Source organism: Lipotes vexillifer, unplaced genomic scaffold (assembly GCF_000442215.2).
Source record: "Lipotes vexillifer unplaced genomic scaffold, Lipotes_vexillifer_v1.1 scaffold278, whole genome shotgun sequence".
Classification (NCBI taxonomy): domain Eukaryota; kingdom Metazoa; phylum Chordata; class Mammalia; order Artiodactyla; family Lipotidae; genus Lipotes; species Lipotes vexillifer.
This window is the reverse complement of record NW_006769677.1, coordinates 4,536,741-4,562,794: the sequence shown is the minus strand read 5'-3', so window position 1 is coordinate 4,562,794 and position 26,054 is coordinate 4,536,741. Positions and strand designations below refer to the sequence as shown.

The window sequence follows — 26,054 nt, the reverse complement described above, 5'->3', positions numbered from 1 at the left end:
TTGGGTAGAGTGGGTAAAATAGTTTCTTAATCTTCAAGGAAATTTTAGACATATTCACGAATATGTCTTCCTGCAGGCTGAGACTCATTAAGTCAGGGTAGCTCAAAACATAGTAGAGTCCCAGCAGAACCTGAACTGTGCAGCCAGTGCATTACTTTGGTTTAAGAACACAGAGAAATTGTAGTTTCTACTCATGGAATCATCCCCTCCCCATCTCAGATCCTTTCCTAACTGCTCACTGTGCACATGACCCCAGTCTCTCCTCTGGCCCCAATTCCCCTGATAAACAGTCCAGGGTGACTGGAGCACAGAAGCTGTCAGCCACCACAGCAATATAACCATAAGCCAGACCTGGAATTATATCCCCACACCCCTCTCCCTCTCTCAATGTATCTAGCCAGCTTAAAGAGAAGCACTGTATTGGCCCTTGTTTGAATGGAAAGATTTCTGGGCCAGACTTTTTTTCATTGTACTAAAATATACATAACATAAAATTACCATTTTAACAATTTTAAAGTGTACAATTCTGTGGCACTCAGTACATTTACAATGTGGTTAACAATTACCACTATCTAGTTCCATAACAGTTTCATCACCCCAAAAGGAACTCCTACACCCATTAGCAGTCACTCCCTATTCTCCCCACTCCCAGTCTCTGGTAACCACTAACCATTTACCAGAGCAATTAGTTTGGGCTAATACAGCTAATACTGTATGATCAATGTAACCTATGTTCACAGTGGTTTTCGTATGCTGTCTAAATTACGGTGACTTTAGTTCTACCCTCCTCTGTGTATCATCTTTTCTCTTCCAGCTAGTTTCTCTCAAGAGAGCAAAATGGCTAGAGCAAAGCCAGGCTTACCTCACACATGCAAACCATGTCCCTTTGGGAGAGTCCTCACCGACTCTACCACAAATCCTAGGCTTCACTGTTTTTGGATTAACCTAGATTCACTTCCTCAACCCAGAACTAGATTACTGTGGGGTTTTTTTTTTAAGATTTTTTTTTTTTTTATGTGGACCATTTTTAAAGTCTTTATTGAATTTGTTACCATATTGCTTGTTTCCTGTTTTGGTCTTTTGGCCCCGAAGCATGTGGGACCTTCGCTCCCCAACCAGGGATCGAACCCGCACCCTGTGCATTGGAAGGCGAAGTCTTAACCACTGGACCACCAGGGAAGTCCCCAGATTACTGTGCTTAAAGCAACGGTTCCCAACCTAAACAATCTGACACCCTTTTATTATGCTGAAGTAAAATTCTTGGATAATACCTACCTAACTACCTACACATGCACACACACACCATTTAATGAAAAAACAAAACAAAACGCTAACTGTAATATAAGGGAGAAATAAAATTATAATAAAATGCATAGTGATACATAAATACTCAGGAATGGCTACAACAGAAGACAAAATGAGATGAATTTGACCACTACAGATGAAAACTGACCCTGATATGTTGCAATGTCAACTCAAATAGCACTTGGATGATGTAATTTTCCAAAGTGGTGAACAACTCTTGGAAATATTCCAAATAAAACAATCCTCTTTCCTTGATTTATTAGGTAGCTGCATTCCTAGAAAATTCAGTGTACTGTATACAAAAATATTTTGTGTTTACAAATATAAAAGAGAGTTACTTTCTAGGATAATATCTGACAGGATACTGGAAAATCATTGTAGGGCAAGGGACAATTTTTCCTGATCTCTGCCAATCAAATATTTATAGTATCCCCCATGCTGCGAAAAAGCACCCCTACGAACTGTCAAAATGCCCTCCAAGGGGGCGGTACCTTTGTTATTAAGAACCACTGGGCTAGGGCTTCCCTGCTGGCGCAGTGGTTGAGAGTCCGCCTGCCAATGCAGGGGACACGGGTTCGTGCCCTGGTCCGGGAGGATCCCACGTGACACGGAGCGGCTGGATCCGTGAGCCATGGCCGCTGAGCCTGCACGTCTGGAGCCTGTGCTCCGCAGCAGGAGAGGCAACAACAGTGAGAGGCCCAGGTACTGCAAAAAATAAAAAAAAAGGACCACTGGGCTAGAGGGACAAGACTCAGTAAGGCTCACTCAAACCTTGATTACTCTACATAACAGGGAAGGGTGGAGGCGTAGCAATACCTACCATTTCTAACTTCCTCATTCATAAATTAAACCTAAGAGAATTTCAAGTGTTCCCTCAGATAAGGGGCTTTATATTGAAGAAACTTTTACTAGTAAAGCAAAATCCACTGTATTTGTTCAAGTTCAAAGCATGTTAAAATTGAGGTGGCAAGGAAAATGATAAGCTTACTAAAATAAAATCATTTTAATTAACACTTGAATCCATTTGGTGGAAATGCTAGGTTTTAGGAAAAAGCAATGACATCACAGATTAAACAGCCACTAGATTTAAAATCCCCAGCAACTTTTTTTTGGCTTAAACAAGAACATGTCTGCACACACACTTACTTTTTGGTTGACACTGGAAATCATTATAGTAAAAAAAACCCAAAAAACTTTGAATAAAACATGCTGAGAGACAGAACCTATGAACCTTACATTTTCATTTCATCAAATGGCATTGTTTTTTTAAGGCTGAATTCTATGAGCCCAACCAGCAGTACTATGAATAAGAAGGCTCTCTTTACATGGCCCCTCAGATGGACTGAAAGTCTCTTGAGCCAGACAGCCATATGGAGACAGGAAGGTTATTGTAAGTTACCTTTCGTACAAGGACCTTTGTCACCTGAACTTTTTAAGTAAAGCAAATCTTGTGCTTTATATTCCTAACTATGGAAGAATGTTCTGCACTCAAAATTTCTTTATTCTAGAAAGAGAGTATCACTGATAACTACTAAGAAGCATTTACCTAGCAACCTATCTATTCCTCCAGATAGCAATGTAAAGAAAACATGAAACATAACTGACCCCATTTAGTCATTCTTATCCTCATCTCTCAGTTCAGTCCTAGAAAACACAGTTTAGATAAATCAAATCATGAAGGTGCTGTTAAGTCTCATGTCAGCTGCAACTGCAAATATTTTTTATTTGGTAGGGTAATACCCTCTGCAGGAAAGTAGGAATTTTAAAAGGCAGCTTATATTCCATGAATCACTTCTGTAGATTTATTATCAAATATTTCATGGGATTTGGATATGGAATCGAATTTCAGTATTAAAAAAATAAATTCAAAACTACTATTTCTTTACAACTATAAGACCTAATCTTTAATGTTCTCTTAAAAGCAGAAAGATAACAAAGGGAAGAATGTTGCTGGTGTTGCCAAAGCAAACTCCATTAACAGTGGTGATACCCTTGGGCTTCCCTGGTGGCCCAGTGGTTAAGAATCCGCCTGCTACTGAAGGAGGGGACACAAGTTCGAGCTGTGGTACCGGAAGATCCCACATGCCGCGGAGCAACTGAGTCCGTGTGCCACAACTACTGAGCCTGCACTCTATAGAGCCCACGAGCCACAACTACTGAGCCTGCGCTCTGGAGCCCACAAGCCACAACTACTGAAGCCCACACGCCTAGAGCCCGTGCTCCGCAGCAAGAGAAGCCACCACAATGAGAAGCCCGCACACTGCTCGCCATAACTAGAGAAAGCCCATGAGCAGCAATAGACACCCAATATGCAGCCAAAAAATAAAATTAATTAATTTTTTTTAAAAAGTAAAAGATTAAAAACAGTGAAGATACCCAAGTAAACTGTCAAAGACATTACTGACAGCAACAGAGTAGGACTGACACACCAGTGCATAAATCAGCAAGGCCCAACCTACCAACTCAGTTACATCTGAAGAATTTACTTGTCACTTTGGTGGGGAGAAAGCATTAAGACAGAATTCATATCTAAAAGTCAATACTACTTAAAGCAAATATAAATTAAATAAGCCCTGTCACCATCCACAGGTTTGTCTCCTAAAATTTTAGGCACAAAATAATCTATAACACTGACATCCATCTTCATTTTCAGAGGAGGGCAAGGGAAGGAGACAACTATTGCATAAACTCACAAGTTACCTTTTAAAATTAAGACATACCAATTTTGCAACAAATGTAGAAAAGTACTTATAGAAGAGGGAAAAAAGCTTCATTTATTGTAAAGTCAGGTAAACTTAGGTACACAGCCCAGTATCATACATTTATAGTTCATTCACAGGTTACCTTTGGCGTAATTTATTGGGTTCCATGATAAGGGTCTAAAATGCTTCTAGATTGAATTTAAGATTTTCTAGATCTAGAGGGCTAAAGGGACATTGGTCCACTGCTGTCAAAATTCAATGAGAAATAAATGTTAACGTGTGTGTTTAATTTCCATCTAAACTTTCTACTCAATAGCTCTTAAAAATTTTTTAAACCCCTGCATCATTTCTAAAAGGATTAAGGCAAACTGCTTTTTTTGAATTTTGTTAAAATTCAAAATAAAGCTTTTTCAAAAGATCTAAATGAAACTTCTGTATACAAATTTGTTTAAAACTCTCAGGATCACAAAACTGCTATTGCCAACTATAGACTTCACAGTTACTCTAGGTAGATAAAACATATTCCCCCTTCTTTTAAAGATGAAAATAAAATGGCTAGATCAGTTTTCTATTATTAAAAAGCTGTGAACCTGATAACATGTGTGTTATAGTATAGTCTCTCAATACGATGCTTAGTCCTTATATCTTACGTGCCTATGTATGCATTATGTTGTTTTCCCAAAAAAAGCAAAAAAAAAAAAAAAAAACAGATCCAGTGGGAGAAAGAATGTTTAATAAATGGTATTGAAAGAAATAGATATCTCTGTTTGGAATAAAAATAAAATTAGATCCTTATACCTTGTACCATGTAGAAAAATACATATATTACTGATGGATTTAAGAGTAAAAAATAAAAATGCAAGTACCCAAAATTCTACATACAATTTAAGGGAGTCCACAGACTCCCTAAAGCCCATCTGTGGATCTCAGATTACCTAGAAGAGGAACTGTTAATCATAACTTCTATTAAAATTTCAATGCCAAATACCAGGTGTGTTTTCAAGATCAAGTCACATGCAACAAATGAAGATGAACACATTAACTCATTGTTGTAATTTTATAAAATCTCCAAACTGGAACTAGAAACAGAGGCATGTCAATACAAATGGACAATGACTTAAAAAAAAAAAAAAACCAGTTTAAATAAGTTTGAGTGCATATTGTACAAGTGTATCCATATGTCTTGTTAGCCTTTCAGAAATATAAAATCAGCTAAATCTGTAGTACTTAAAATTTAATATATGCAATGTTATTCTCAAACTTGATTAAAATACTTAATAAATACAAGTTATGTTTAATACGAATAACTGCAACATACTTAAACATCTAAACATATAATAGGAATTCTATAATATTAAAATGCAATACTTTCACCTGCATTAATCTCATACACAATGGAAAAATACTTGCAGATAATTAGCATTAAGAATGCAAATATATTTTCACTGTGGAAGAAAAATAAGATTAGAAATGATATATTTGTGTAATCTACAAGAAAGCTGTAGATAGTCTACATTATGATATTCTATTTAAAATGAAAGCAATTCAATATTTAAGTTTACAACAAATTTACTCAAGGCAAAATATTTATTACAGAACAGGATATTGAATCAAAGTAAGCAAGGCAACATTAGATGAACCATTTTAGTTCTTTTTTAAAATGAAGTGTAGCTTTGAAGTTGTAATAAAGGTAAACATAAATTCTAACATGCTCTTCTCTTCTTATAAATGGGATGATGTAGAAAAGCAAAGCTTCAATGTATAGGGATTGGAACCATCTGTAAAGATTAAAAAACAAAGTTAATAGTTCCCTTAAACTTTCATGATTACCTTGAGTTAGCAGAGTAAATTATTGGGTTGGCCAAAAAGTTCATTCAGGTTTTTCCGTAACATCTTAGAGAAAAACCCGAATGAACTTTTTTTTTTTTTTTTTTTTTTTTTTTTTTTGTAATTAATTCCATGCCTTTTAATTTAGCACTAAAATATTCTTTACTCCTGTCATGTAAATTAGTTTTGCCTCCTCAAAGACTATACAAAGATAGAGACTATATCCCATACTGCATTTTTTTTTTTTTTTTCTTGCGTTATGCGGGCCTCTCAGTGTTGTGGCCTCTCCCATTTGCGGAGCACAGGCTCCGGACGCGCAGGCTCAGCGGCCATGGCTCACGGGCCCAGCCGCTCCGCGGCATGTGGGATCTTCCCGAAACGGGGCACGAACCCGCGTCTCCTGCAACGGCAGGCGGACTCTCAAGCACTGCGCCACCAGGGAAGCCCCCGAATGAACTTTTTAACCGACCCAATATTTCACCTTTTTATAGTACTGGAAGAAGGAAAATTTTTACATAAGGTAAGGGCAAGATTTCTTTCGTTCATACCTACTAGCAGGTAAGCTCCATGAAGGCCGGAATTTTGTCCATTTCTACATTCCTATTGTTCTAAACATTATTTGACACATAGGAGGCTCCCGCAATTTTTTTTAGTGAATTAGACATTACAGATAAATAGTATCAAGATTAGGCTTATCTAAGTCCATCAGCAAAACTACTTTCCAGAAAATATTACCAATGGTAATTACTCTATAAAAGTTAATTCAAATATAGCTTGGGAAATGGGATAAGACTGGAATGTGTAAGAAGATATCAATGAGCTGAAAAAGTTCCAGGAGAGCAAGTATTAAATCTCTGATCATCAACGGGGCATATGAATTTTAAAATTGCTAAAAAAAAAAAAAAAAGGTATAATCCACAAAAATACTTCCATTTTATACATTCCTCTTTAACTTTTCAGAACAGGCAGAAATAATTCTGGTATCTTAATGTACCAGAATTTTAGTATTAAAAGTTATCGCTCCTGGGCTTCCCTGGTGGTGCAGTGGTTGAGAGTCTGCCTGCCGATGCAGGGGACACAGGTTCGTGCCCCGGTCCGGGAAGATCCCACATGCCGCGGAGCAGCTGGGCCCGTGAGCCATGGCCGCTGAGCCTGCGCGTCTGGAGCCTGTGCTCCGCAACGGGAGAGGTCACAACAGTGAGAGGCCCGCGTACCGCAAAAAAAAAAAATTATCGCTCCTTAAGGAAAAAAATTCCTATAAAAGAAAAAGCATATACATCAACAAATATTTGCAAGACACTGCAGAGGACAAAAAAAGAAATAATTGTACCTGTCTCCAAGGAGTTTACAATTCATACACTGTTTTGAATATATCTCAAATATGCATATAAAGTCTTTTAAAATTTTCCATCAAAAATTAAGCGTGACTCACTATTTAAAATTTACTTTTGTGACTAAAGGTAAAATGAAAAGAGGTATTCCTACTTATTTTTTACCTTTTTACTAAGAAAAATTTCAAACATAAAAAATATATATGGATCAGTATAATAAACATCCACATAGCTTCAATAATTGCCAATATTTGGCAGTCTTACTTCATCCACCTACTCTCCGCACACTCTTGAGGGACTGGAATATTTTAAAGCAAATCCTATATATGTTATTCCACCCATAAATACTTCAGTGTGTATTCATTTTTTTCCCCCTCCACAATCATTCATCATCACACCTAATAAAATTAATACTAATTTTTCTCCTATCATTTAGAAAAATAAAGTTTCAACACTCTTCAGATCCAAGATCGAAGTAAATTACACAGCACAAACTTCAAAAGTTAAATACTTGAGTGTTCTTTGCACTGTAAAAAACAGGCCATTTACCATTATAGAGAGAATAAACAAAGAGAGTGACAGTTTCATTTGATACAAATTAAAATAATGTGGAATACCATTTTCCATCTATCATATTGCTAAAATTCAAAGTCTGACAACACTTGGTGTTGGTAAGAGTGTTGGGTATTTTCATATACCACAGGTGGTAAAGTTGTGTAACCTTTTTAAAGGGCAATCTAGCAACATTTACCAAAATATAAACCTTTATGCTCTCCACTATGAGGAAACTGCCCTACAAACACAAAACATGAAACTATAAGGATGTTTACTGCACTGATAGAAAAACACAATTGGGAACAACCAGTGTTCATCAGTGGGGAAGTGGATAAATTGAATAAACTGTGGTACATCTCTACTAAAAATAGCTACTCTGTGGGGGGAAAAAAAAACAGGGTAGCGTTGCACCTGCTGATTGAGAAAACAGCTCCAAGATATATTAAGTGAAAACAGCAAGGCACACAATAGTATGTATAGAAGAACCATTTTGTGTAAGTTTTTAAAATGTAGATATATACATTGGGGAGGAGGAATAAAAGGAAAAAGACAGAAAGGTTAGAGGTTATATAGAAAGCTTTAACTTTCATTTGTACCAGTATGTACTGTTTGAGTTTTTTAACCATATATATTTATCGCTTTCTTCTAAAAAGATCAACAGGAATTATGGAAGTCAGCCTCCAAGATGGCCCCAATGTTCCCTGCCTCCTACACCGGACCATGGTTGGTCAGTGGGACCACAAGATTACAGCATAAGTGATGGTATGTTACTTCCAGTATTAGGTTATGAAAGACACTGTGGCTTTTGTTTTGTTGGCCTTTTGCTTTCATCTTTCTTGAATCACTCATTTGGAAAGAAAAGAGCTACCATGAAATGGCCAATGTGGCTTACTGTCCCTACAAAGAACCACATGAGTGAGAGTGGAAGTGGATTTTCCAGCCGCCAGTCATAAGACTTGAAATGACTGCAGATTATAGCTGATGGCAGGCCGCCTCATGAGAGGCTGAACTACCAGCCAGAACTACCCAGCAAAACTGTACACAGATTACTGATACTCAGAAATAGTAAGATAATAAATGTTTTGCTGTTTTAAGCTGCTAAATACTGCAATAATTTGTTACACAGCAAGAGGTAACTAATATAAGAATTATGAGGGTTGTGGGATTTATATGCCTTTTTAAAATTCAAACTTCTCTGTATTAAAAAACCAATAAATATTACTTTTAAATTATCAACAATGTTTCTGATGGTAACTTCCACTGAATAATTATGACACGATTTTACTTACTTGGAACTCTTATCTGGTAGTGATTTAGTGCTGTGAGGGCTTCTACTGCATCAGTTTTGCATTCCCATTCTAACAGCCCAGAAAGTGTTTTGGCAGAAGCTAAAATAAAACAAAGAAACACAAATTCAGTTGTTATTTGCTTATCATCAAATTAACCAGGAAACTTCAAAAGAGAAAATGTGCACTTACGTTTTGCATCAAACACTTTATATTTGATGAATGTAAGAACTTCATGGTCATTACACAACTGTCAAAGAAATGTAAAACTCCATTAAAAATACAGCCAAAATAAGATTCCTACCCTTTTTTCCCCCCAGAAAGTAAACTTTATGGTAGCATTTTAGTTTTGAGTATGGCATGAATGAATTAAATCAAATATGTTTTTAGATTAACAAGGTGCATGAGAAAATCAATTAAAATAGTGATATCCTATAAACTATGTATATAATTTTAGTGTTGTACAATAAAAACAAGATTTGTAACTGAAATATATATTCTCAAAGCTGACCAGGGTTTATCGAGTACCTAAGGTAGGGAGTAGTGTTCCAGAAAAATCAATTCTTTTCTGAAGCATTTCCTACAGTTAGGGAAAAATGTAGGGATATATAAAATTTTGCTATGGGTGAGATCTAAGGACATGGTAAATGAGCTTTCTGAATGCAGGACTAAGGGTACCTCATTCTAATTCCAACTCTCAAAACGACTGAGCCACGAAACAACAGAGACCAGTGAAGGATGGAGGCCAGAAAAGTATACTGGTCAAAGAATGCACTATATTAAGTAGCAAATAAGTAACAGAATACCAATAATATCAAAAGCAGAAGATGAACAGAGCAAGACTTTAAAATGATGCTAAAACATGATATATTTTAAAATAGGAAATAGGAACATTCTACACAATTTGTATTCCAGTGCCTACCTTTGTGAAGGTCTCTTCTGTGACACACAATGGAACATTATAATAATGCAGTACACACGAGGGTGGTTGGATTATATTCTTAGATGCTTGGCCAGCACTTGTAAAGCGATTATTTTTGCTCATTGCAAAATCCTTGTAGCTACTTGTACCATCCTCCAGCTCAAATATTTGACTTGGAACAACTGAATGTTGTTTAGACACACTAAAGATCAGAAAGATAAGAGGTACAGAACATACCTTTGTTAAGATAAAAAGCAGCAAGTAGGCAGTCTCAAAATGTTAACATATAGGCCTGTATCAATCTTAACAAAAAAGGCATATGTAGCAATTTACTAATATTTAAATTTAGTTTGAGTTATAATCACTCTTACAGTTTAGACATCACTTAGAAAGAAAAATCTATTGAATATACTTTCATATTAGAAAACTTTAATAAAAAAAACTTGCTCATTTTAACATGCTATTTTATGACCATAAAACTAAAACTAGGTATAAGTAATATGGAAAATCTAAATTATACGACCCTAAGTGTCTAAAATGACATCACTATAGCTGCTAGTTTCAGATATTCTGAAATGGAAATTAATGTCTCTAATAAAAAGGATAAATATTTTTTAAATTTACCACTTAAGATAAATAATTACCAAACGTTAAGTCTTTTCCCAAATAATTTGACATTGTTAAGATGTGTGACAGCTCTTTCTACAGCATACTCATCACCCATTTCTACCAGTGCTGTACCAGGAATGGTCTTCATAAATTTTACCTGTAAATACAAAATCCCAAAAAGGTGAACATTTAATTCCCTTTTACAGTAACAGAATTTCTAAAAGGTACTATAGGTGGTGGATGTCAAACAAAGAAGATCACCTGGAATCTTAACTTTATTCTGCTCTGCTATTAGACATTCTTATCAAAATTCAATAAAGTTTAAAAGCAAGACTACAATTCTATTGTACAGCACACTAAAGAAGAGCATAGGCTTGCCTTGACTCTGCTATTTATTAATTGTGTGATTTGGGGCAATTTACTTCACTTCTCTGAGCCACAGACTTCCTTTTAAAATGGAGATAATAATAACATTTGGCAGGACTCATCAATATTTATTCATTCAATAAGTATTTATTAAGTGCCTAACATGTTCTAATAAACATACTGTGCTAGGTACTGGAGATTTAATGGCAAACATAATAGACATAGTCTTCTTAACGCTTATGTTCCAGTAGGTAGGTCAGAAATTTTAAAGTAAATAATAATTACCAACTATTCAGAGTGCTGTTTATTGCTTTAAGCAATAAACAAGATAATATATAAGAAATAACACAAGATGGCCTTGAGACAGCACTGCCAGTAAGAAGGCTTAGGCAAGGAAGGGGCAGTTTAAAAAATAGGCAATACTTTACAAGTTTTCATGACATCTTTGACAGAGCCATACTTATCCTCTTATATTATTCCAATTTTAGTATATAGTGCTGTAAGGGTTAGATGGAATAAAGTATGACTATCTTTCAGGATAGTACCCATGCCTTGGAAAGTCCCTAAACAGCTATTAAGTACCACTAACATTAATAACACATTGAACAGGACTTCCCTGGTGGCGCAGTGGTTAAGAATCCGCCTGCCAATGCAGGGGACACGGGCTCGAGCCCTGGTCTAGGAAGATCCCACATGCCGCAGAGCAACTAAGCCCGTGTGCCACAACTACTGAGCCTGTGTTCTAGAGCCTATGAGCCACAACTACTGAGCCCATGTGCCACAACTACTGAAGCCCACACGCCTACAGCCCGTGCTCTGCAACAAGAGAAGCCACCGCAATGAGAAGCCCACACACCACAGGAAGAGTAGACCCCGCTCACTGCAACTGGAGAAAGCCCATGCGCAGCAATGAAGACCCAATGCAGCCAAAAATAAAGACAGACCTCTTTGAAAAAAATAATAAATAAAAAAATAAACAAAACATCACAGATCTGGGGAAACCACAGAGTTATCTGGTGAAAATTAAGTTATAATTTTAAAGATCTTCAAAATGTGTGAAATTTAAATGTTTTGCTATGTTTTGAGTGTAAGCCTCCAGACAGAAAGTTTTGGACACATTTTATCAAAGTGGATCAACTTCAAATACTGACTGAGGTTAAAGTATGTTGTTCCTCAGAAGATACTAGAACTCTAATATTTGGGAGGCAAATATATGAATCTAGAACTCTCCTAAAATTCATAGCTATGGTCAAACTCTGAGACATGTTTATATATACCTAGCTCCAAGAAAGTAACTGCTTTTTCAAAATTCCACAGTTCAACATGTTAAATGTTAGAATATCTTTGAAATGATTAAAAAACATATAGGCTTTATGCCTATAATATGCTAGTAATTGATTAAACTACTTGCTGTTTTGGACTTCTTATATTAGTAATTTAAAAAATATTTTTAGTACCAACATCCTATTCTGATCACTTACCTACAAAAAACAATTTCTAGAATTCCTACCTAATGAATTTTTAGCTTATGTGGATCACTACTGAAAGAACTTGCAGTTCCTAAATATGAGAAGACACACATATTTGCAGCCTTTTCAGATTTTCCTACTACATATACTAGCAAAAGAAGCTCATATAAAGTGAAACTTAAAAAAAATGATTTTTTAAAATGAAAACTCACCTTTTCAATATTTCCATATAAGCAGAATAGGTTGAAGACTCTTGAACAATTCATTTTTAGTTGATGTAATCCACTAACCATTACAACTGAACCAGAGGGATTTCCTCCATGCATGTAAGAGGAAGATGCCTGCGGTAACGGATAGGCAACAAGCTCAGGTGTATCTCGAGAACCCATTCTGTAACGACTTGGTAAAGGTAATAATGGACCATGGGATCCTATTAAACAAAACAAAACAAAACAAAACACAACACAACTTCAGCAGACACACTTCACCGCACACAAAAACAAACTCTTAATATTAGCTAGGTTGATGTATATCCAAGGAAAACTCAAACGTATGAATATTCAAATATAACCTGTGGGAATTAACAAAAATCTGTATTTATTTGTACCAGATCCAATAAACGCTGACCTGCACACACCTGCATATACCAGGCTTTAAGTCCTTATTTTTAAAAAACAGTAGTTTAACAAAAAAGTATACAAGATCAGGCTACAGATAGAGGAGGAATCAGTGTAAAACTTTGGGCCACTATATATAAATTATACTTCAAAATTAAAAAAAAACTTCTGCCAACATCTTTTGGAGGATAATATAATAAAATCTACAGTGAAATCTAGTAAACTACATACAGATATAACAAAAAGAACATCTTTAGTTCCACTGAAAAGCTGTCCCCTTGAATATATTTTACTATTAATGTACTTGCAGGTTAGTATTTTATTCCCCTGATTATAATTTAGGAAACTAAAACCCTAGATTTAGTTAATAACCCACACACACACATACTCAGAGGTGTCATTATTCAGCAACTTCCACTTTTTGAAACAACATCAAGAATCCAGAAGAAAAAAATGCTTGAGTATCTGAAACTGCTGTCACAGAAACACAAACAAATCCATCTCTTAAACTAAGAATCTTTATTAAGAATCAACTTGCTAACTCTAGAGTAGTTCAAAACAACTTTAATTTATCCTGTTTTCCCATCCATAATAGATTAGAAGTAAAAGGAAAAACAAAGCTAGGGTGAATGGAAGAGACGGGAATGAGGGAGTCTGGAGAAACTGTGATACTAAAAGTCTGCACAGGGCACATTTACAGCAGCAAGAAGAGAGGCGTAAGAACTCAGAAAAAGCAACTAAGATGGAGATACGTAACCCAAAAATATAAACCAACATCTTAGGCACTCCTGAGTCAGTGATTACAGAAGCATGCTCTGGGGTGCATGCAACGATTCTCCTGGTGTGCAAGAAACCAATCCAAAAACCCAAGTTCTTTCCTCATTTCTCAAGAAGAATATGTAATGTTACTGGCTTTCATTTTTATGTTAGACTAAGGGACACTTGTCATCTACTAGGTGAGTTACTAAGAACTACTATATTTTGGCATCATAGCACATTATTACGGCTTATGTGGACTCCAATTCAGTATTCTAAATATAGCTGCCATTCATAACAACACAGCAACACTACCACCGAGCACACGCAAATATAGTGTAAATTCCTGCAATTTTATGGAGGCATACTTTATCAATACATCATCATCAGTGTTGCCTTAAACTGGTCATGGTTTTCAACTGTTTTTATTGCTGGTAACCTAGTTTATCAAGACAATCAATATAGCTCATGGTGAGTTACTTGTAATTATGTATTTTGGCCTCTAATTTAGACTGTTATACATATACTGGGGTCAAATATCAATCATTCTTACCCTTATTGCAAAAATACATATGCATATTATACTCCACCCAGCCCTACCCCCACTACTACCATTTGTTAGTACACCAATGACACTACACTATTATCAGTAAATTTTTTCACAGTAAGTTGAAAAATGTACAGTAGATGGGCAGTGGAAACTTACACTCTGCTTAAGTTGACCAAGGTCCAAAAACTCTTGCAATCTACTGCCATAGGTAACAATTAAATTCAGTGCAAAAGAATACCTGATGTTTGTAATTATGACATTGGGCCACCAGGATTAAATTATGTTACTTACACTATTTAAATTGTTACCTATACTAAGAAGATAAGAAAAAAAAGTCTCTTAAAAGCTTCCTATACTAAATAGTTCATGCAAAATGTTTTGGTGCTTCAGGTTTTAAAAAATTCACTTATATGGAAAAATGCTACACGTAAACAGCATCTTGAACATTTTGAAGGCCTTTCCCATCTTTGATACTTAAAATATCTTTGGTCCAGGAACCATATCCAAAGATGCTAACAATTAATATAGAAATTTTTCTTGTGGTCAGAGCAAACAAATTTGTACATTATTTTTTGCCATTTTTCAAATATGAGGGCTTCTATCAGTTCATCTCACATGGCTGGGCTTCCCAAATTAAAAGACCTAAAGAATTCTGAAAGCACAAATTTATACTGCTATAATAAACTATGTGAATAAATTTAATCTATTAAATAAAGCTTTTCTATTCCTTCTTTCTCACATACCATTATAAAGGAAAAGCTACCTATGATGTGACACTAAAATGCAAATAAACCTGTTTTGTTGAACTGCTGATCTGAAGGGATACAGCTGTGATTTGAAGCATTTGTAAAAAGGCTAATATCACAAGCACCCACTGTCACCTTTGCTTTTCCCCCAATTTCTTCATCTTACTTCTTTCCTCAATCAATCTTTTGTCACTATCTCCTATATCCTGTTCTGCTTACTTCCCTAGGAAAGCAGAACAGATTTTCCTTAGTTAAATGTTTCAATGGACATAGCTCAGAATGGACGCCCCTACACAACCCCACCATAACCATTCCTCCTCAGCAGGACTCTCCAGAACCTGAATGATCCATATTTAACAAACGTCATTCCAAAGAATTTTGCACCTCTCTTTAAGTAAGCTTACATTTTAATATTTATACACACACGCAAATGTGCACACACGTGCACACACACACACACACAAACACTCTAAATAAATAAGGTCATGAAACTGATACACAACTTCACAATAGGCTTTTAGAAAATATAAAGTTCTTCTAGGGCATATAACATATTTTTGTTTATGCAATTTTTCTTGTATCTTATTAAGTGAAGACAAACCTGAAAAGCCATACTGAGAAAACGGTCTGTGTCAACATTACTACAGTAAAGTTTTGTCCTTCATTTATATGCTCACAGATTTTTCTAACCCCCTTTAGCAGAACATTTAACCAATTTTTGGCCTTAAGCTAACTGCCATGACACATTTATATACTCTACAACTATACTACAAACTTTGATTAGCCATTCTTTTGAAATCCTCCATTATACAATCAATGCACAGTAGATTGCTAATAACTATTTAGCAATCTGATCATTGCAGGATCAGAAAACTACTTGTATGACCATATTTAATATTTACTCTGTTAAAGAAACAACTAAGAAAAATGATCAAGGAACACATGAAAACGACTGTAGTAAGATTTTCCTTCTATACCACACTGTTTTGACATAACATAGAGATTGTTTCATAATCTCTTCTGCAATATAGACTACCACAGAAACTTGAACAAATACACATACACACAAAAACACACACACAGGGTTAATAAATTCCTGGAGTTCAAATAAAGACACTAGGGAATAAGCTAAAACTAACAGCTAAGAATGGTCATCAAACATGTACACAATTTGAAAATATTTCAGACAACAGGAAACACTGGTGGCTTTTCGATAATAACTCCCAAGAGTACAACATAACAATTTCTATTTTCTACCACTTCTAACAGTACCTCTAATTGTACTTCAACTTTAAACCACAGAATAGGTGGGTCAATAACTACAGCTAAAAACTAAAAAAATATTTAAAAACATAGAACTTATAACCAGTTTAAACTTCTATCAATAACAATTCTCAACATCTACTTAACAAAGACAACAGTCTGATACCTAACTTCTTCCTGGGGAAGATTTTATTCTAGCTTTCATAATCTTAACTTATCAACATAGTAAACATTAAAACTGAGAATTTTTTAAAAAAGAATTAAATACAAATTTAACCAAAGCTGAAGTACCAACTGTAGAACTAAAAGGATTAAGGATCTAACCAAAAACATGTTTCCTTTCAACAAATACCTCATTCTCTCTGCCTTTTATTACTCTAAATTCCTCTTTACTCATAACTGCTAGAATGGAAGAAAATACACTTACTGAGCTATACTTCTTCCTGGTCCTCTGACAGACTAGAGCCCCTTACTAATCAAAGCCAAAACAAAACAAAACAAAACAAAACATAATGGTAAAAAAGCTTTCAATCCCAAACAACAGCTCTCATTTATCTCAAAGATTATGTGATATAACAATAGCCTGTTATAAAACAATAGCCTGTGATAAAACAAAGGATTTGGGACAACTCCTTTGGAGTACATTTATAAGGGACTGATCCTATAAACCAAGTCAGGTGAGCAGGAAAAATAGAGACAAGAATTGTGCCATTCTTCATCAGAAATGCAAAAATTCTAATAGTTTGTCTATACTACCTTCCTTCTGCCTTGACAAACTTACCATAGCCATCATGTCTAAACGAAGAAGGGTGTTCTCCCAAAATGGCTTGTCTCTGGCGACCCTTTCCTCTATCTGACACAAAAGTAGAAACATGGTTTTAACAGTTTTGACCCAAGTACTTAACAGAGTTCTCACATGGGAAACACCCATTCAAAACATCCATTACAATTCATAAGAGAAATGTGATTCCTGGTTAACATTAAACATCCATTCATAACCAATTTAAATACAAACACCAAAAGTTTAAGAAAATAATTCTATCTAACAAATTCCACTTAACTTGAGAATATCTTTTTGGCAAATGCCAAATACAATCACACTTTCAAATTAAAGGAAAGAATGGATACTTTTCAGAAGGTGATGTATACAATGCTAGAGTTTGACACTGTACAGAAGTTTTTACCAATACATGTCTTTAAAACAAGCTTTAAGTGCAGTACTTTTGAAAGACAGTACCTGATGCATACTATTAGCTTCAACAGCAACACATTTTCAAAGTGGGCTTCTTTCAAGAAGTTCAGCATAAGCCAACAACAACCTGTATTACATGGTTTCACAATCAGTAAACACAGAGTATTTTGTACGTATATACACATATTTACAAACACCTACTAACTGGAGAGCTGGAAATTTTCACATCACTGATCCATATTGTGTCATGGACTGGCCATTGTCTATAGACCTTAACACCAGGCAGAACTAGAAGCACTCCCCAAAGTTTAAATATGTCAAGTTAAAGCTAACCAAGGGGGCTACATTATTGGACGAGAGTACTACAATACTCCTAAAGGATAATTTTTATGCTAACTACATTTTTAGGGAAGGCATGCCAATTTTCCCAAATCTGAGACATCAATAAAAACATTACTTCTAAGTTTCTAAAATAGCACATCCTATGTTAGTAAATTTTAAAAATCATTGTATAATACTTTGGGAAAGTTTGCCGATCAAATTATGGTGTTAAGATTTTTTTTTAATGTATCTGAAGAGTCTGATCATTCTCATCTTTGAAAATTCAAAGAGAAAGGCTTTCTACATATCCTTAGTCACCTAAACAAATGAGGTTTATGGGAGATGAGAAATACTTTAATTTTCACTTCAGTCTACAGAAGTATTGTTTTAATTACCTATTCCAAGTTATCATAGCACTGAAAGGGACCTAGGAGGTCATCTAGTTCAACTTTTTTTTTTTTTTTTTTGCGGTACGCGGGCCTCTCACTGTTGTGGCCTCTCCCGTTGCGGAGCAACAGGCTACAGACGCGCAGGCTCAGCGGCCATGGCTCACGGGCCCAGCCGCTCCGCAGCATGTGGGATCTTCCCAGACTGGGGCACGAACCCGTGTCCCCTGCATCGGCAGGCGGACTCTCAACTGCTGTACCACCAGGGAAGCCCTAGTTCAACTTTTATTCAGTGTTAAATTCTCTTTACATCATCCCTGAGACCATCAATTGGGACCATCTAGCCTCTGCTTACCCAACACTGGTAAGAAGGTACTCACTACTTTCCCTTACATTTTCAGTTAGTTCTAAATCATGAGAAAATTAATTTCTATATTGTACAGAAATTTGTCCTCTACATATATTCTACTCCATTTAGGGCCTCACAGCCTTACTCATTACTTAGTCTTTCTCCAAGAACCCTTTCAGATGCTTAGAAGTTATTATGATCCTCCATTTCCCCAAAGTCATTTCTTCTCCAGTCTAAACATTCACAGTTCCTTCTTTGCATTACACGGCTTCCAGCATCATCATTTAAGTCTCACTCCTCTTCAATCCATCCAGTCTGCTGTTCCATTCTGCTAACATTCCTCTGCTTAAGCATGCCACCAAATGGTAAATATAAGTCCTTATCTGATCTAAGAATCTTAAACCAAAACCACCATAAAGTCTTCATAGCTTAGTTTTACTGATATAGTTAACTGTGTGCTATAAAGGAAAGAGCACTGAATCAGGAATCATAAAATTTCAACTTAACCAGTAATTTGCTATATAATCATAGAAACAATCTTCATTCATAAAGTGAGGAAGTTAGAGTAGATGATCTCCAAGGTATCTTTCAGCCAAACATTGTCATTACTTCTCTTGAATGATTTCTCTTCATAATATATTTCTCATAGCAATTTCTCTTCAATAATTCTCTTTACTGGAAGCATTTACTACCTAATATAAGGTCACATAAAGAAGGGTGAGGAAGAGTCAAACACTGAATATATTGGTCTATAAATAGTGGTTTGTAACCTTTCATGGATTCAGTCTGAAACCTGTTGGAAGCTGTGGACCTTTTCTCCCCCAAAAGATGCACACATACACAAGTGTTGCTTAACATTTCTGGAGGGATTCTCTGGAGTCTAGGCTACGAATTCTTTGCACTAAAACGTAATTTGAGCTGAAAAGAACTTTCTGAAATGAGGTTATATTTATAAAATCACTCTTTTTTTGGTAGAAAAAGTTACAATTCAGTATCAACGTGAGTGGAAGCTAAAGTCACTACAAAAACAAAAACAAACTGCCATATGATATTTGCTATACAGACAAGTATCTATCTGTAAGGTATTAGAAAACAAGAATTCTTTTCCCTTGAAAGCATAAATAAGTAAAACTCTGTTTTACCTCCTTTAATTATATTTCCCTATTTAAATATCTACCTTACACATTTCTAAACTTTCTGACTGTAATTCCTTGTATAAAAATCTAAGCTCGCTTTTGTAAAATTCAGACTTTTTAAAAGAATAAACACTATTGGGCTTCCCTGGTGGCACAGTGGTTGAGAGTCCGCCTGCCGAGGCAGGGGGCGCGGGTTCGTGCCCCGGTCCGGGAGGATCCCACATGCCGCGGAGCGGCTGGGCCCGTGAGCCATGGCCGCTGAGACTGCACGTCCGGAGCCTGTGCTCCGCAACGGGAGAGGCCACAACAGCGAGAGGCCCGCGTACCACAAAAAAAAAAAAGAATAAACACTATTAAAATAAGAAGCATATCTATAAATGCTTTAAGAGACATTAAGAGAAATGTAATCAAAACTCACTATTTCAAATGAGTTTAAAAAAAAAACAAAACTGAATATTCAGTAACTGTAACTTAACAGAAGTGAGGGATTTCTCATCAACCACTTGTTCTGTTGTTTGAGTACTAAGGCTTTGTTTTTCAATACTGTATTCAACTGTACCAAGCCTCTGCCAAGCAGATTTCTGTGATAGTGAAAAATGTGGGGTCCAGCCAAAGCTGCATTACCAAACAAACCTGTCTGCAACCCCATGCATAAGGCAAGATGATTTCCTGAGAACTAAGAATTAAAGGGGCCAATCATCCAAAAGTCCTAAATATTCAAACATGCAAAGGATCACCTCATTGTCTCATTTTTTTCTTTTGGCAAGAGTACATGCACTATGGAGTCCCTACTGCCCAAGATATTTTGGATGCCATAAAAATTTTTCCTAGTTTACTGACTTCTACAGACATACTCATCTTGGTGAGTTTTTCCAACACATGGTTCAGACACTGATATTGTAGTTGAGATGTAGCCAATACTGCAGCCCCCTTGTTTTTACAAGATCCACATTTTGATTTGTATATTCCAGAATTGCCATACAGTTAGTTGAACAATTTTATCAGTCAAATCTATGCTCATGAAATCTAGCATTTATAAGTTATAGGTGAAAATGCATCTCAAATGAAATGCTCCTATTTTCAGATTTATCAAGTTTAAATATATTCTACCTTGAACACACATGGTACTTTCACCTACATTTGAAATGTCAAAATTTCTAGTTACACAAATTAACATGAGTGATAAGCTTAAATTGTTACAAAAAGTGACAACTTGTAAACAGCCACTTTACAAAAATCAAACCACACAGAAAATCGTCTTTTACATATAATGCATCTTTTCATTATTATGTTATTCTATTCAATGTCCACAATTGAGGGAAAAAAAGTAAACTTGAAGTGCAGCAAGTATGCACCTTTCTAATCCTTTTATCTTTAATATCTGTGTGGATTGGTTGAGCATTATAATTCCCAAGACCTGTAAATAAATTGGCCCTGGTTATTTGTCAATTAACAATTTGAATCTAAGCTGCTAACAGTTACAGCAACGGGCATTAATATTTACAACATTGTATATAAAATCTAGTATCCGTCAGTGAAAAGTTTTAAATTCTACAACTGAAACCTTAAGGGAAGTCAAACCAATATATACATACAACTTGAATAAGTGGGCACAGTCTATCATGGTATTCATCCCATGCAAGTCTGAAGTACTGTTAAGTGTCCTCCTTTAAAAACTTGGGGTGATGGTGCATGCAGTATGCAGTCAAGGTGAATTGCAAGTCTGAGTTTTTCAGAGGGCTTTTTGCTGATGCCGATGTTGTGCGTGATGAAGTGTAGAGTCAGCCTGCTGGAGTCCTCTATCCTTCTTAATGCCTCGTCCAGCTTGGGGGAAAAGTCCTTTCCATAGAGAAGCAGTGTGCAAGTTTGCAGTTTGTAAGTAATATTCTGAATCAGTTTCCTCTCCTCCAAAGAGAGAGAGCTGCTTGGAGAAATGCAAGTCCTTGAACTGCGGGCGTGCCTGTATGTGTGGGCTCCTTGTTGAACTAAATATAAATAACTCAGTACATACCAGTAAGGGGCACTAATGTTCAAGGTTCTTTTCCAGCATTACAAGGTCTTTTGCAACAAAAGCTTCACCAACAAGGTTTTCATCATTTGAATGAACTAGCTCATCTCAGGAAAAAGGACTCTAACTGCATGTAAAAATTTGACAGCAGATCTAAGTACATCTAAAATGCATAAAATACTTACCTCGTCTTCCCAAATATGGTTTAGTGTAGTCCCAACTGTCATTGTCATTCCTAATAACATTTAGACGAGTTGGCTGTTAAGATTAAAAAGAAAGTAAGTTCAAATTGTATATCCAAAGCATATATATTTCTTTGGTGAAGTGTTGAAAAAAAATATTTACCCTTGCATATTCAATTTTTAGTGTGCAACATCCAGCATATATATCTGCTCCATTGAGTGCTGCTTTAGCTTTCTGGGCACAAAGGACTGATTCAAACATAAGCTCTATTAAGGAAATTTGGTTTAAGGTATCCAAAATTTACCATTATTCACTCCATAAGAAATGGACTGAAAAAAATGAGAAATAACTTTCTCACTTCTGAAAATGCTTTACCAAATAAAATTTCTATGAATTTTAGTAGGAGAATTTATTTTTAAGATCAAGGGTACCAAAGAAAACGTAATACAACCAAAACTACTTATAATACATTAATCCTTCTAGGTCATCAGAAGTACTTTGTAACCTGTGGTTTAGGGGTGTGTGGGAGGGAGCATGGAGCATGGTCCCATTCCCTAGCAAAGGCCAGCTTTCTATCTTGAAACAGGAAATATTTTACTCTTTAAGTAGGAAGAACAGGGCGTTCCAGTGGTTAGGACTCCACACGTTCACTGCCAAGGGCGCGGGTTCAATCCCTGGTCAGGAAACTAAGATCCTGCAAGCTGCGCAAGCTGCATGGAATAGCCAAAAATAAATAAATAAATAAAGTAGGAAGAACATTACAAAGAATCAATATAATACAAAAGAAATACTTGATTTTTATATATTTCTGAGATGGCTGAGTTTATAATCTTTATCTTTCATTTTACTAGTTTTTAAAAATTACTTAAGTTTCTAATTGTTAAAAAAAATTAAAAAATCAAACCACAAAAGTAGTAGGAAAAAAAAAAAAAGCAAAAACAACTTGCCAGAGTAAGCACCATTAAGCGTTTGCTATAGGACTTCCCTGGTGGCGCAGTGGTTAAGAACCCGCCTGTCCGTGCAGGGGACACGGGTTCCAGCCCTGGTCCGGGAAGATCCCACATGCTGCGGAGCAACTAAGCCCGTGCACCACAACTACTGAGCCTGAACTCTAGAGCCTGTGCCCCACAACAAGAGAAGCCACCACAGTGAGAAGCCTGTGCACCACAACGAAGAGTAGCCCCCGACTCGCCACAACTACAGAAAGCCCGTGTGCAGTAACGAAAACCCAATGCAGCCAAAAATAAATAAATAAAAATTTTTAAAAATTTTTTAAAAAAGCGTTTGCTGTATATCCCAACCTTTTTCTATGCATACACCTAAGTTACGTTTAATTATTATTTTTTAATGGGATTGTACTATATGTACTATTTTGCAACTTGCTCTTTTTACTCAATGTATAACAAATTTAACATAGGGAAGCAGGTCTTACATAAACCATGACCATTTAAAAGATTCAATGAAGAAAGGCAAGAAATGGTCTATTAACTCCAACACTTTGATACTTCCAAGCTGCCTATTTTAAAGAGAGATTCAGAAAAGTCCATTTGGGAAAAATTTCAAAAAGGTACAAGTGAACATATTATCAAACAGTGTTATTTTTTCCTCATTAAAAAGGCAAAGCATGCTGTAAGATGAAACAATGGACTATTTTACGGTAGCAAGTTATTTTATCAAAAATAGTAAAATTCTCTGTGTGTACTTCAGTTTCGTTCTTTAAATTGAAGACAGATATAGGGGATGGTGGGGAGAATAAACATCACTTGTCTAGAAATGATTAAACAGGAAAAATTAAGATCTATATTACACAGTATTCATACACATCAATAAAAAATTTACAAATAAAGGATATTCAACCATTGCTTGTATCCCATTTCTCTTGAATATAACAATACGTTGCACTTTTCCAACAGGATTGCATACAGTATATAAAACATCCTATGAAGTAAAGAAAACAAGACTTTATCACATTTTATACTTAGAAAAATAATAAAGCTATACTCTTTTGTTTTACTAAAAAAAACTGTCAAGATGTCATTTCTGTTAAGTACTAAACTTTTAAAAACTGCTACACTTTAATAAATCTAAAGTTATTGCTTCACCTACACAATATACCCACATTAGAGAACTTCCAATGAAACATCTGAAAAGCATTATTACTTATTTTTAATCTCCTAAATGAATCCTCAATTTTTATTTTCTTAACAGGTACCTAAAAGAATCTCTGACAATACACAATTAATAAACCAAAGCTGTAATCACTTTGTTTTTTTCTAAATGTGACTCTGAAATGTTTAATACTATAATCACTTAAATTATAATAATAAATATTTATTAAAGAGTAGAACAACTCAGTATTTATTTTGAAGGACAATGGCTATAGATAAAAGACCCAGAGAAGATCATTTATATTGAGTTAAATTTCACCAAACAAGATGCCTGAATCATCTAAGAGAGAACCCTAAATACCCACTTAGGAACAATTCTTCAACTTTCAAAATTCTGAGTACCTACAATTACACAGCCACACCATTAGGTACTAAGGATACAGTAAACAAATCAGAGTACTTGTGCTAGTTATATTCTTTCTCCTAAAACACCAAGTATTGTAAATGTATTAATATTGTTTATTAACAAGTCTATACATATTACAAAAGTAAATAGATACATAATGTCTAACTAAATTTAAATAGTGTCTTATGCTTTAAGTTTATGTCCAAATATCATATACCCTAGAAATCATACTAAATGAAGCTCTTCTTACTGTGATATTTTATTCATTACAAAAATCCAGTGTCCTTATCACTAGTTTATTATTAAACAGCATGTGATTACCATGAAGTAGAAAACTGAACTGGTTCAAGAACATGAATCCTTTTAAATTTTAATATCACTTTTCTAAAAAGTGAAGAAGGGAATTTTTAGGTAAATAAGAGAAGTTTTTAACAAGCTATCTCTAAACAGCTTATAATGATAAATGTATCTTACTGTACTATGGAATTCTGTCACTACCTAGTAGATGCTCTTAATACATGTGCTGGCATATTAGAGAGAGATTTCTTGGATCATTTCCACCAAGTCCGTCTAACGCTTTATTAACAGAAAGAGAGTTAACACTGATGTTAATAAAAAAATTTAATGTGCTTATTTAATTATGACAACCGTGCTTCTGAGTTTTTATAGCTTTAGTGCTCACCATCTTTGTTCATTAAACTTGATAATCAAAATTAAAATTAATTTTAATAATTCTTTTTTAAAAATCCACTATTTTCAAATATCTATATGGCAGTGAAGAAAACTACAGATTAGTCACTCAAGACAAATTCCAAAATCACTTTTAATTTAGTTTGTCTTACTAAAATACATACCACCGTAATTGGATAAAGAGGATTCTGAATTGATAGCAGAAGAACTTTGTTGCCTCCTGATGGATCATCAGTATTTCCTGGCCGAGTGATCCTTTTGCTTGTAGAATAGTTGAAAAAAGCCTGCTGACCAGCTATGTACACGGGTTCATCTGCAGCAAACGTCACACATTCTTTGGCACTATCTATGTTCTCAAATTCCACTAGAGCCTGCCGTTTAAATGGCATCATCATCACATAGCTGAAAGGGAGATTGGGAAAGAATAATATAGCAAGTTCAATTAACATTATTTTTCTCAATCAAGTAAAAGCAGACTTTAATAAAAATGTCTCAAATCATACAGATTAGTAGTCTTCACTACCTGTATCCAATATTAGTCAACTCTTAAATTATCCAAATAAATTGTGGTATACCAGGTAGATGGTACATATTTGAAACCTCCTCCTCCTGTGACTGAAAGCTTTTAACTACCTCATGCCCTCCTCAAGCACAATTCTGTTACCAGTTGTTAATAATGCCATCCAGTTTATTCCTCAGGCTGCCACTTCCAAGCAGCATTAGAAAATACCTAGATACAAAAAGCAGCAGAGAAACAAGAAGATCCTACTGTGTAGCACAGGGAACTATATTCAACATACTGTGAAAAACCATAATGGAAAAGAATATATATGTATAACTGAGCCACTTTGCTGAACAGCAGAAATTAACACAACACTGTAAAGTAACTATACCTCAATAAAAAAAATTTAAAACAAAGAAATCAACAGAGATAAAACTCAAGAGAAGGTTAGCAGATGGATCTCCTCGAC

At 35.4% G+C, this 26,054-nt stretch overlaps 1 protein-coding gene across 2 annotated transcripts in view; it reads right to left on the bottom strand.

Moving 5' to 3' along the window:
* Positions 1-5,575: 5,575 nt before the first annotated feature.
* Positions 5,576-26,054, bottom strand: part of HNRNPLL (heterogeneous nuclear ribonucleoprotein L like) — a 35,822-nt gene continuing 15,343 nt past the window's right edge. The window contains exons 3-13 of one of the 2 annotated variants that reach the window (XM_007445777.1): positions 25,248-25,485; positions 23,737-23,817; positions 22,042-22,143; positions 21,882-21,954; positions 17,086-17,157; positions 12,585-12,802; positions 10,573-10,694; positions 9,929-10,130; positions 9,199-9,256; positions 9,010-9,108; positions 5,730-5,785 (exon numbers count right to left, since the gene is read on the bottom strand). In XM_007445777.1, the coding sequence (XP_007445839.1) occupies positions 5,730-5,785; positions 9,010-9,108; positions 9,199-9,256; positions 9,929-10,130; positions 10,573-10,694; positions 12,585-12,802; positions 17,086-17,157; positions 21,882-21,954; positions 22,042-22,143; positions 23,737-23,817; positions 25,248-25,485 (1,321 nt within the window). Of the gene's footprint in view, positions 5,786-9,009; positions 9,109-9,198; positions 9,257-9,928; positions 10,131-10,572; positions 10,695-12,584; positions 12,803-17,085; positions 17,158-21,881; positions 21,955-22,041; positions 22,144-23,731; positions 23,818-25,247; positions 25,486-26,054 lie in introns of both variants that reach the window. The other variant, XM_007445778.1, reaches the window with a different exon arrangement.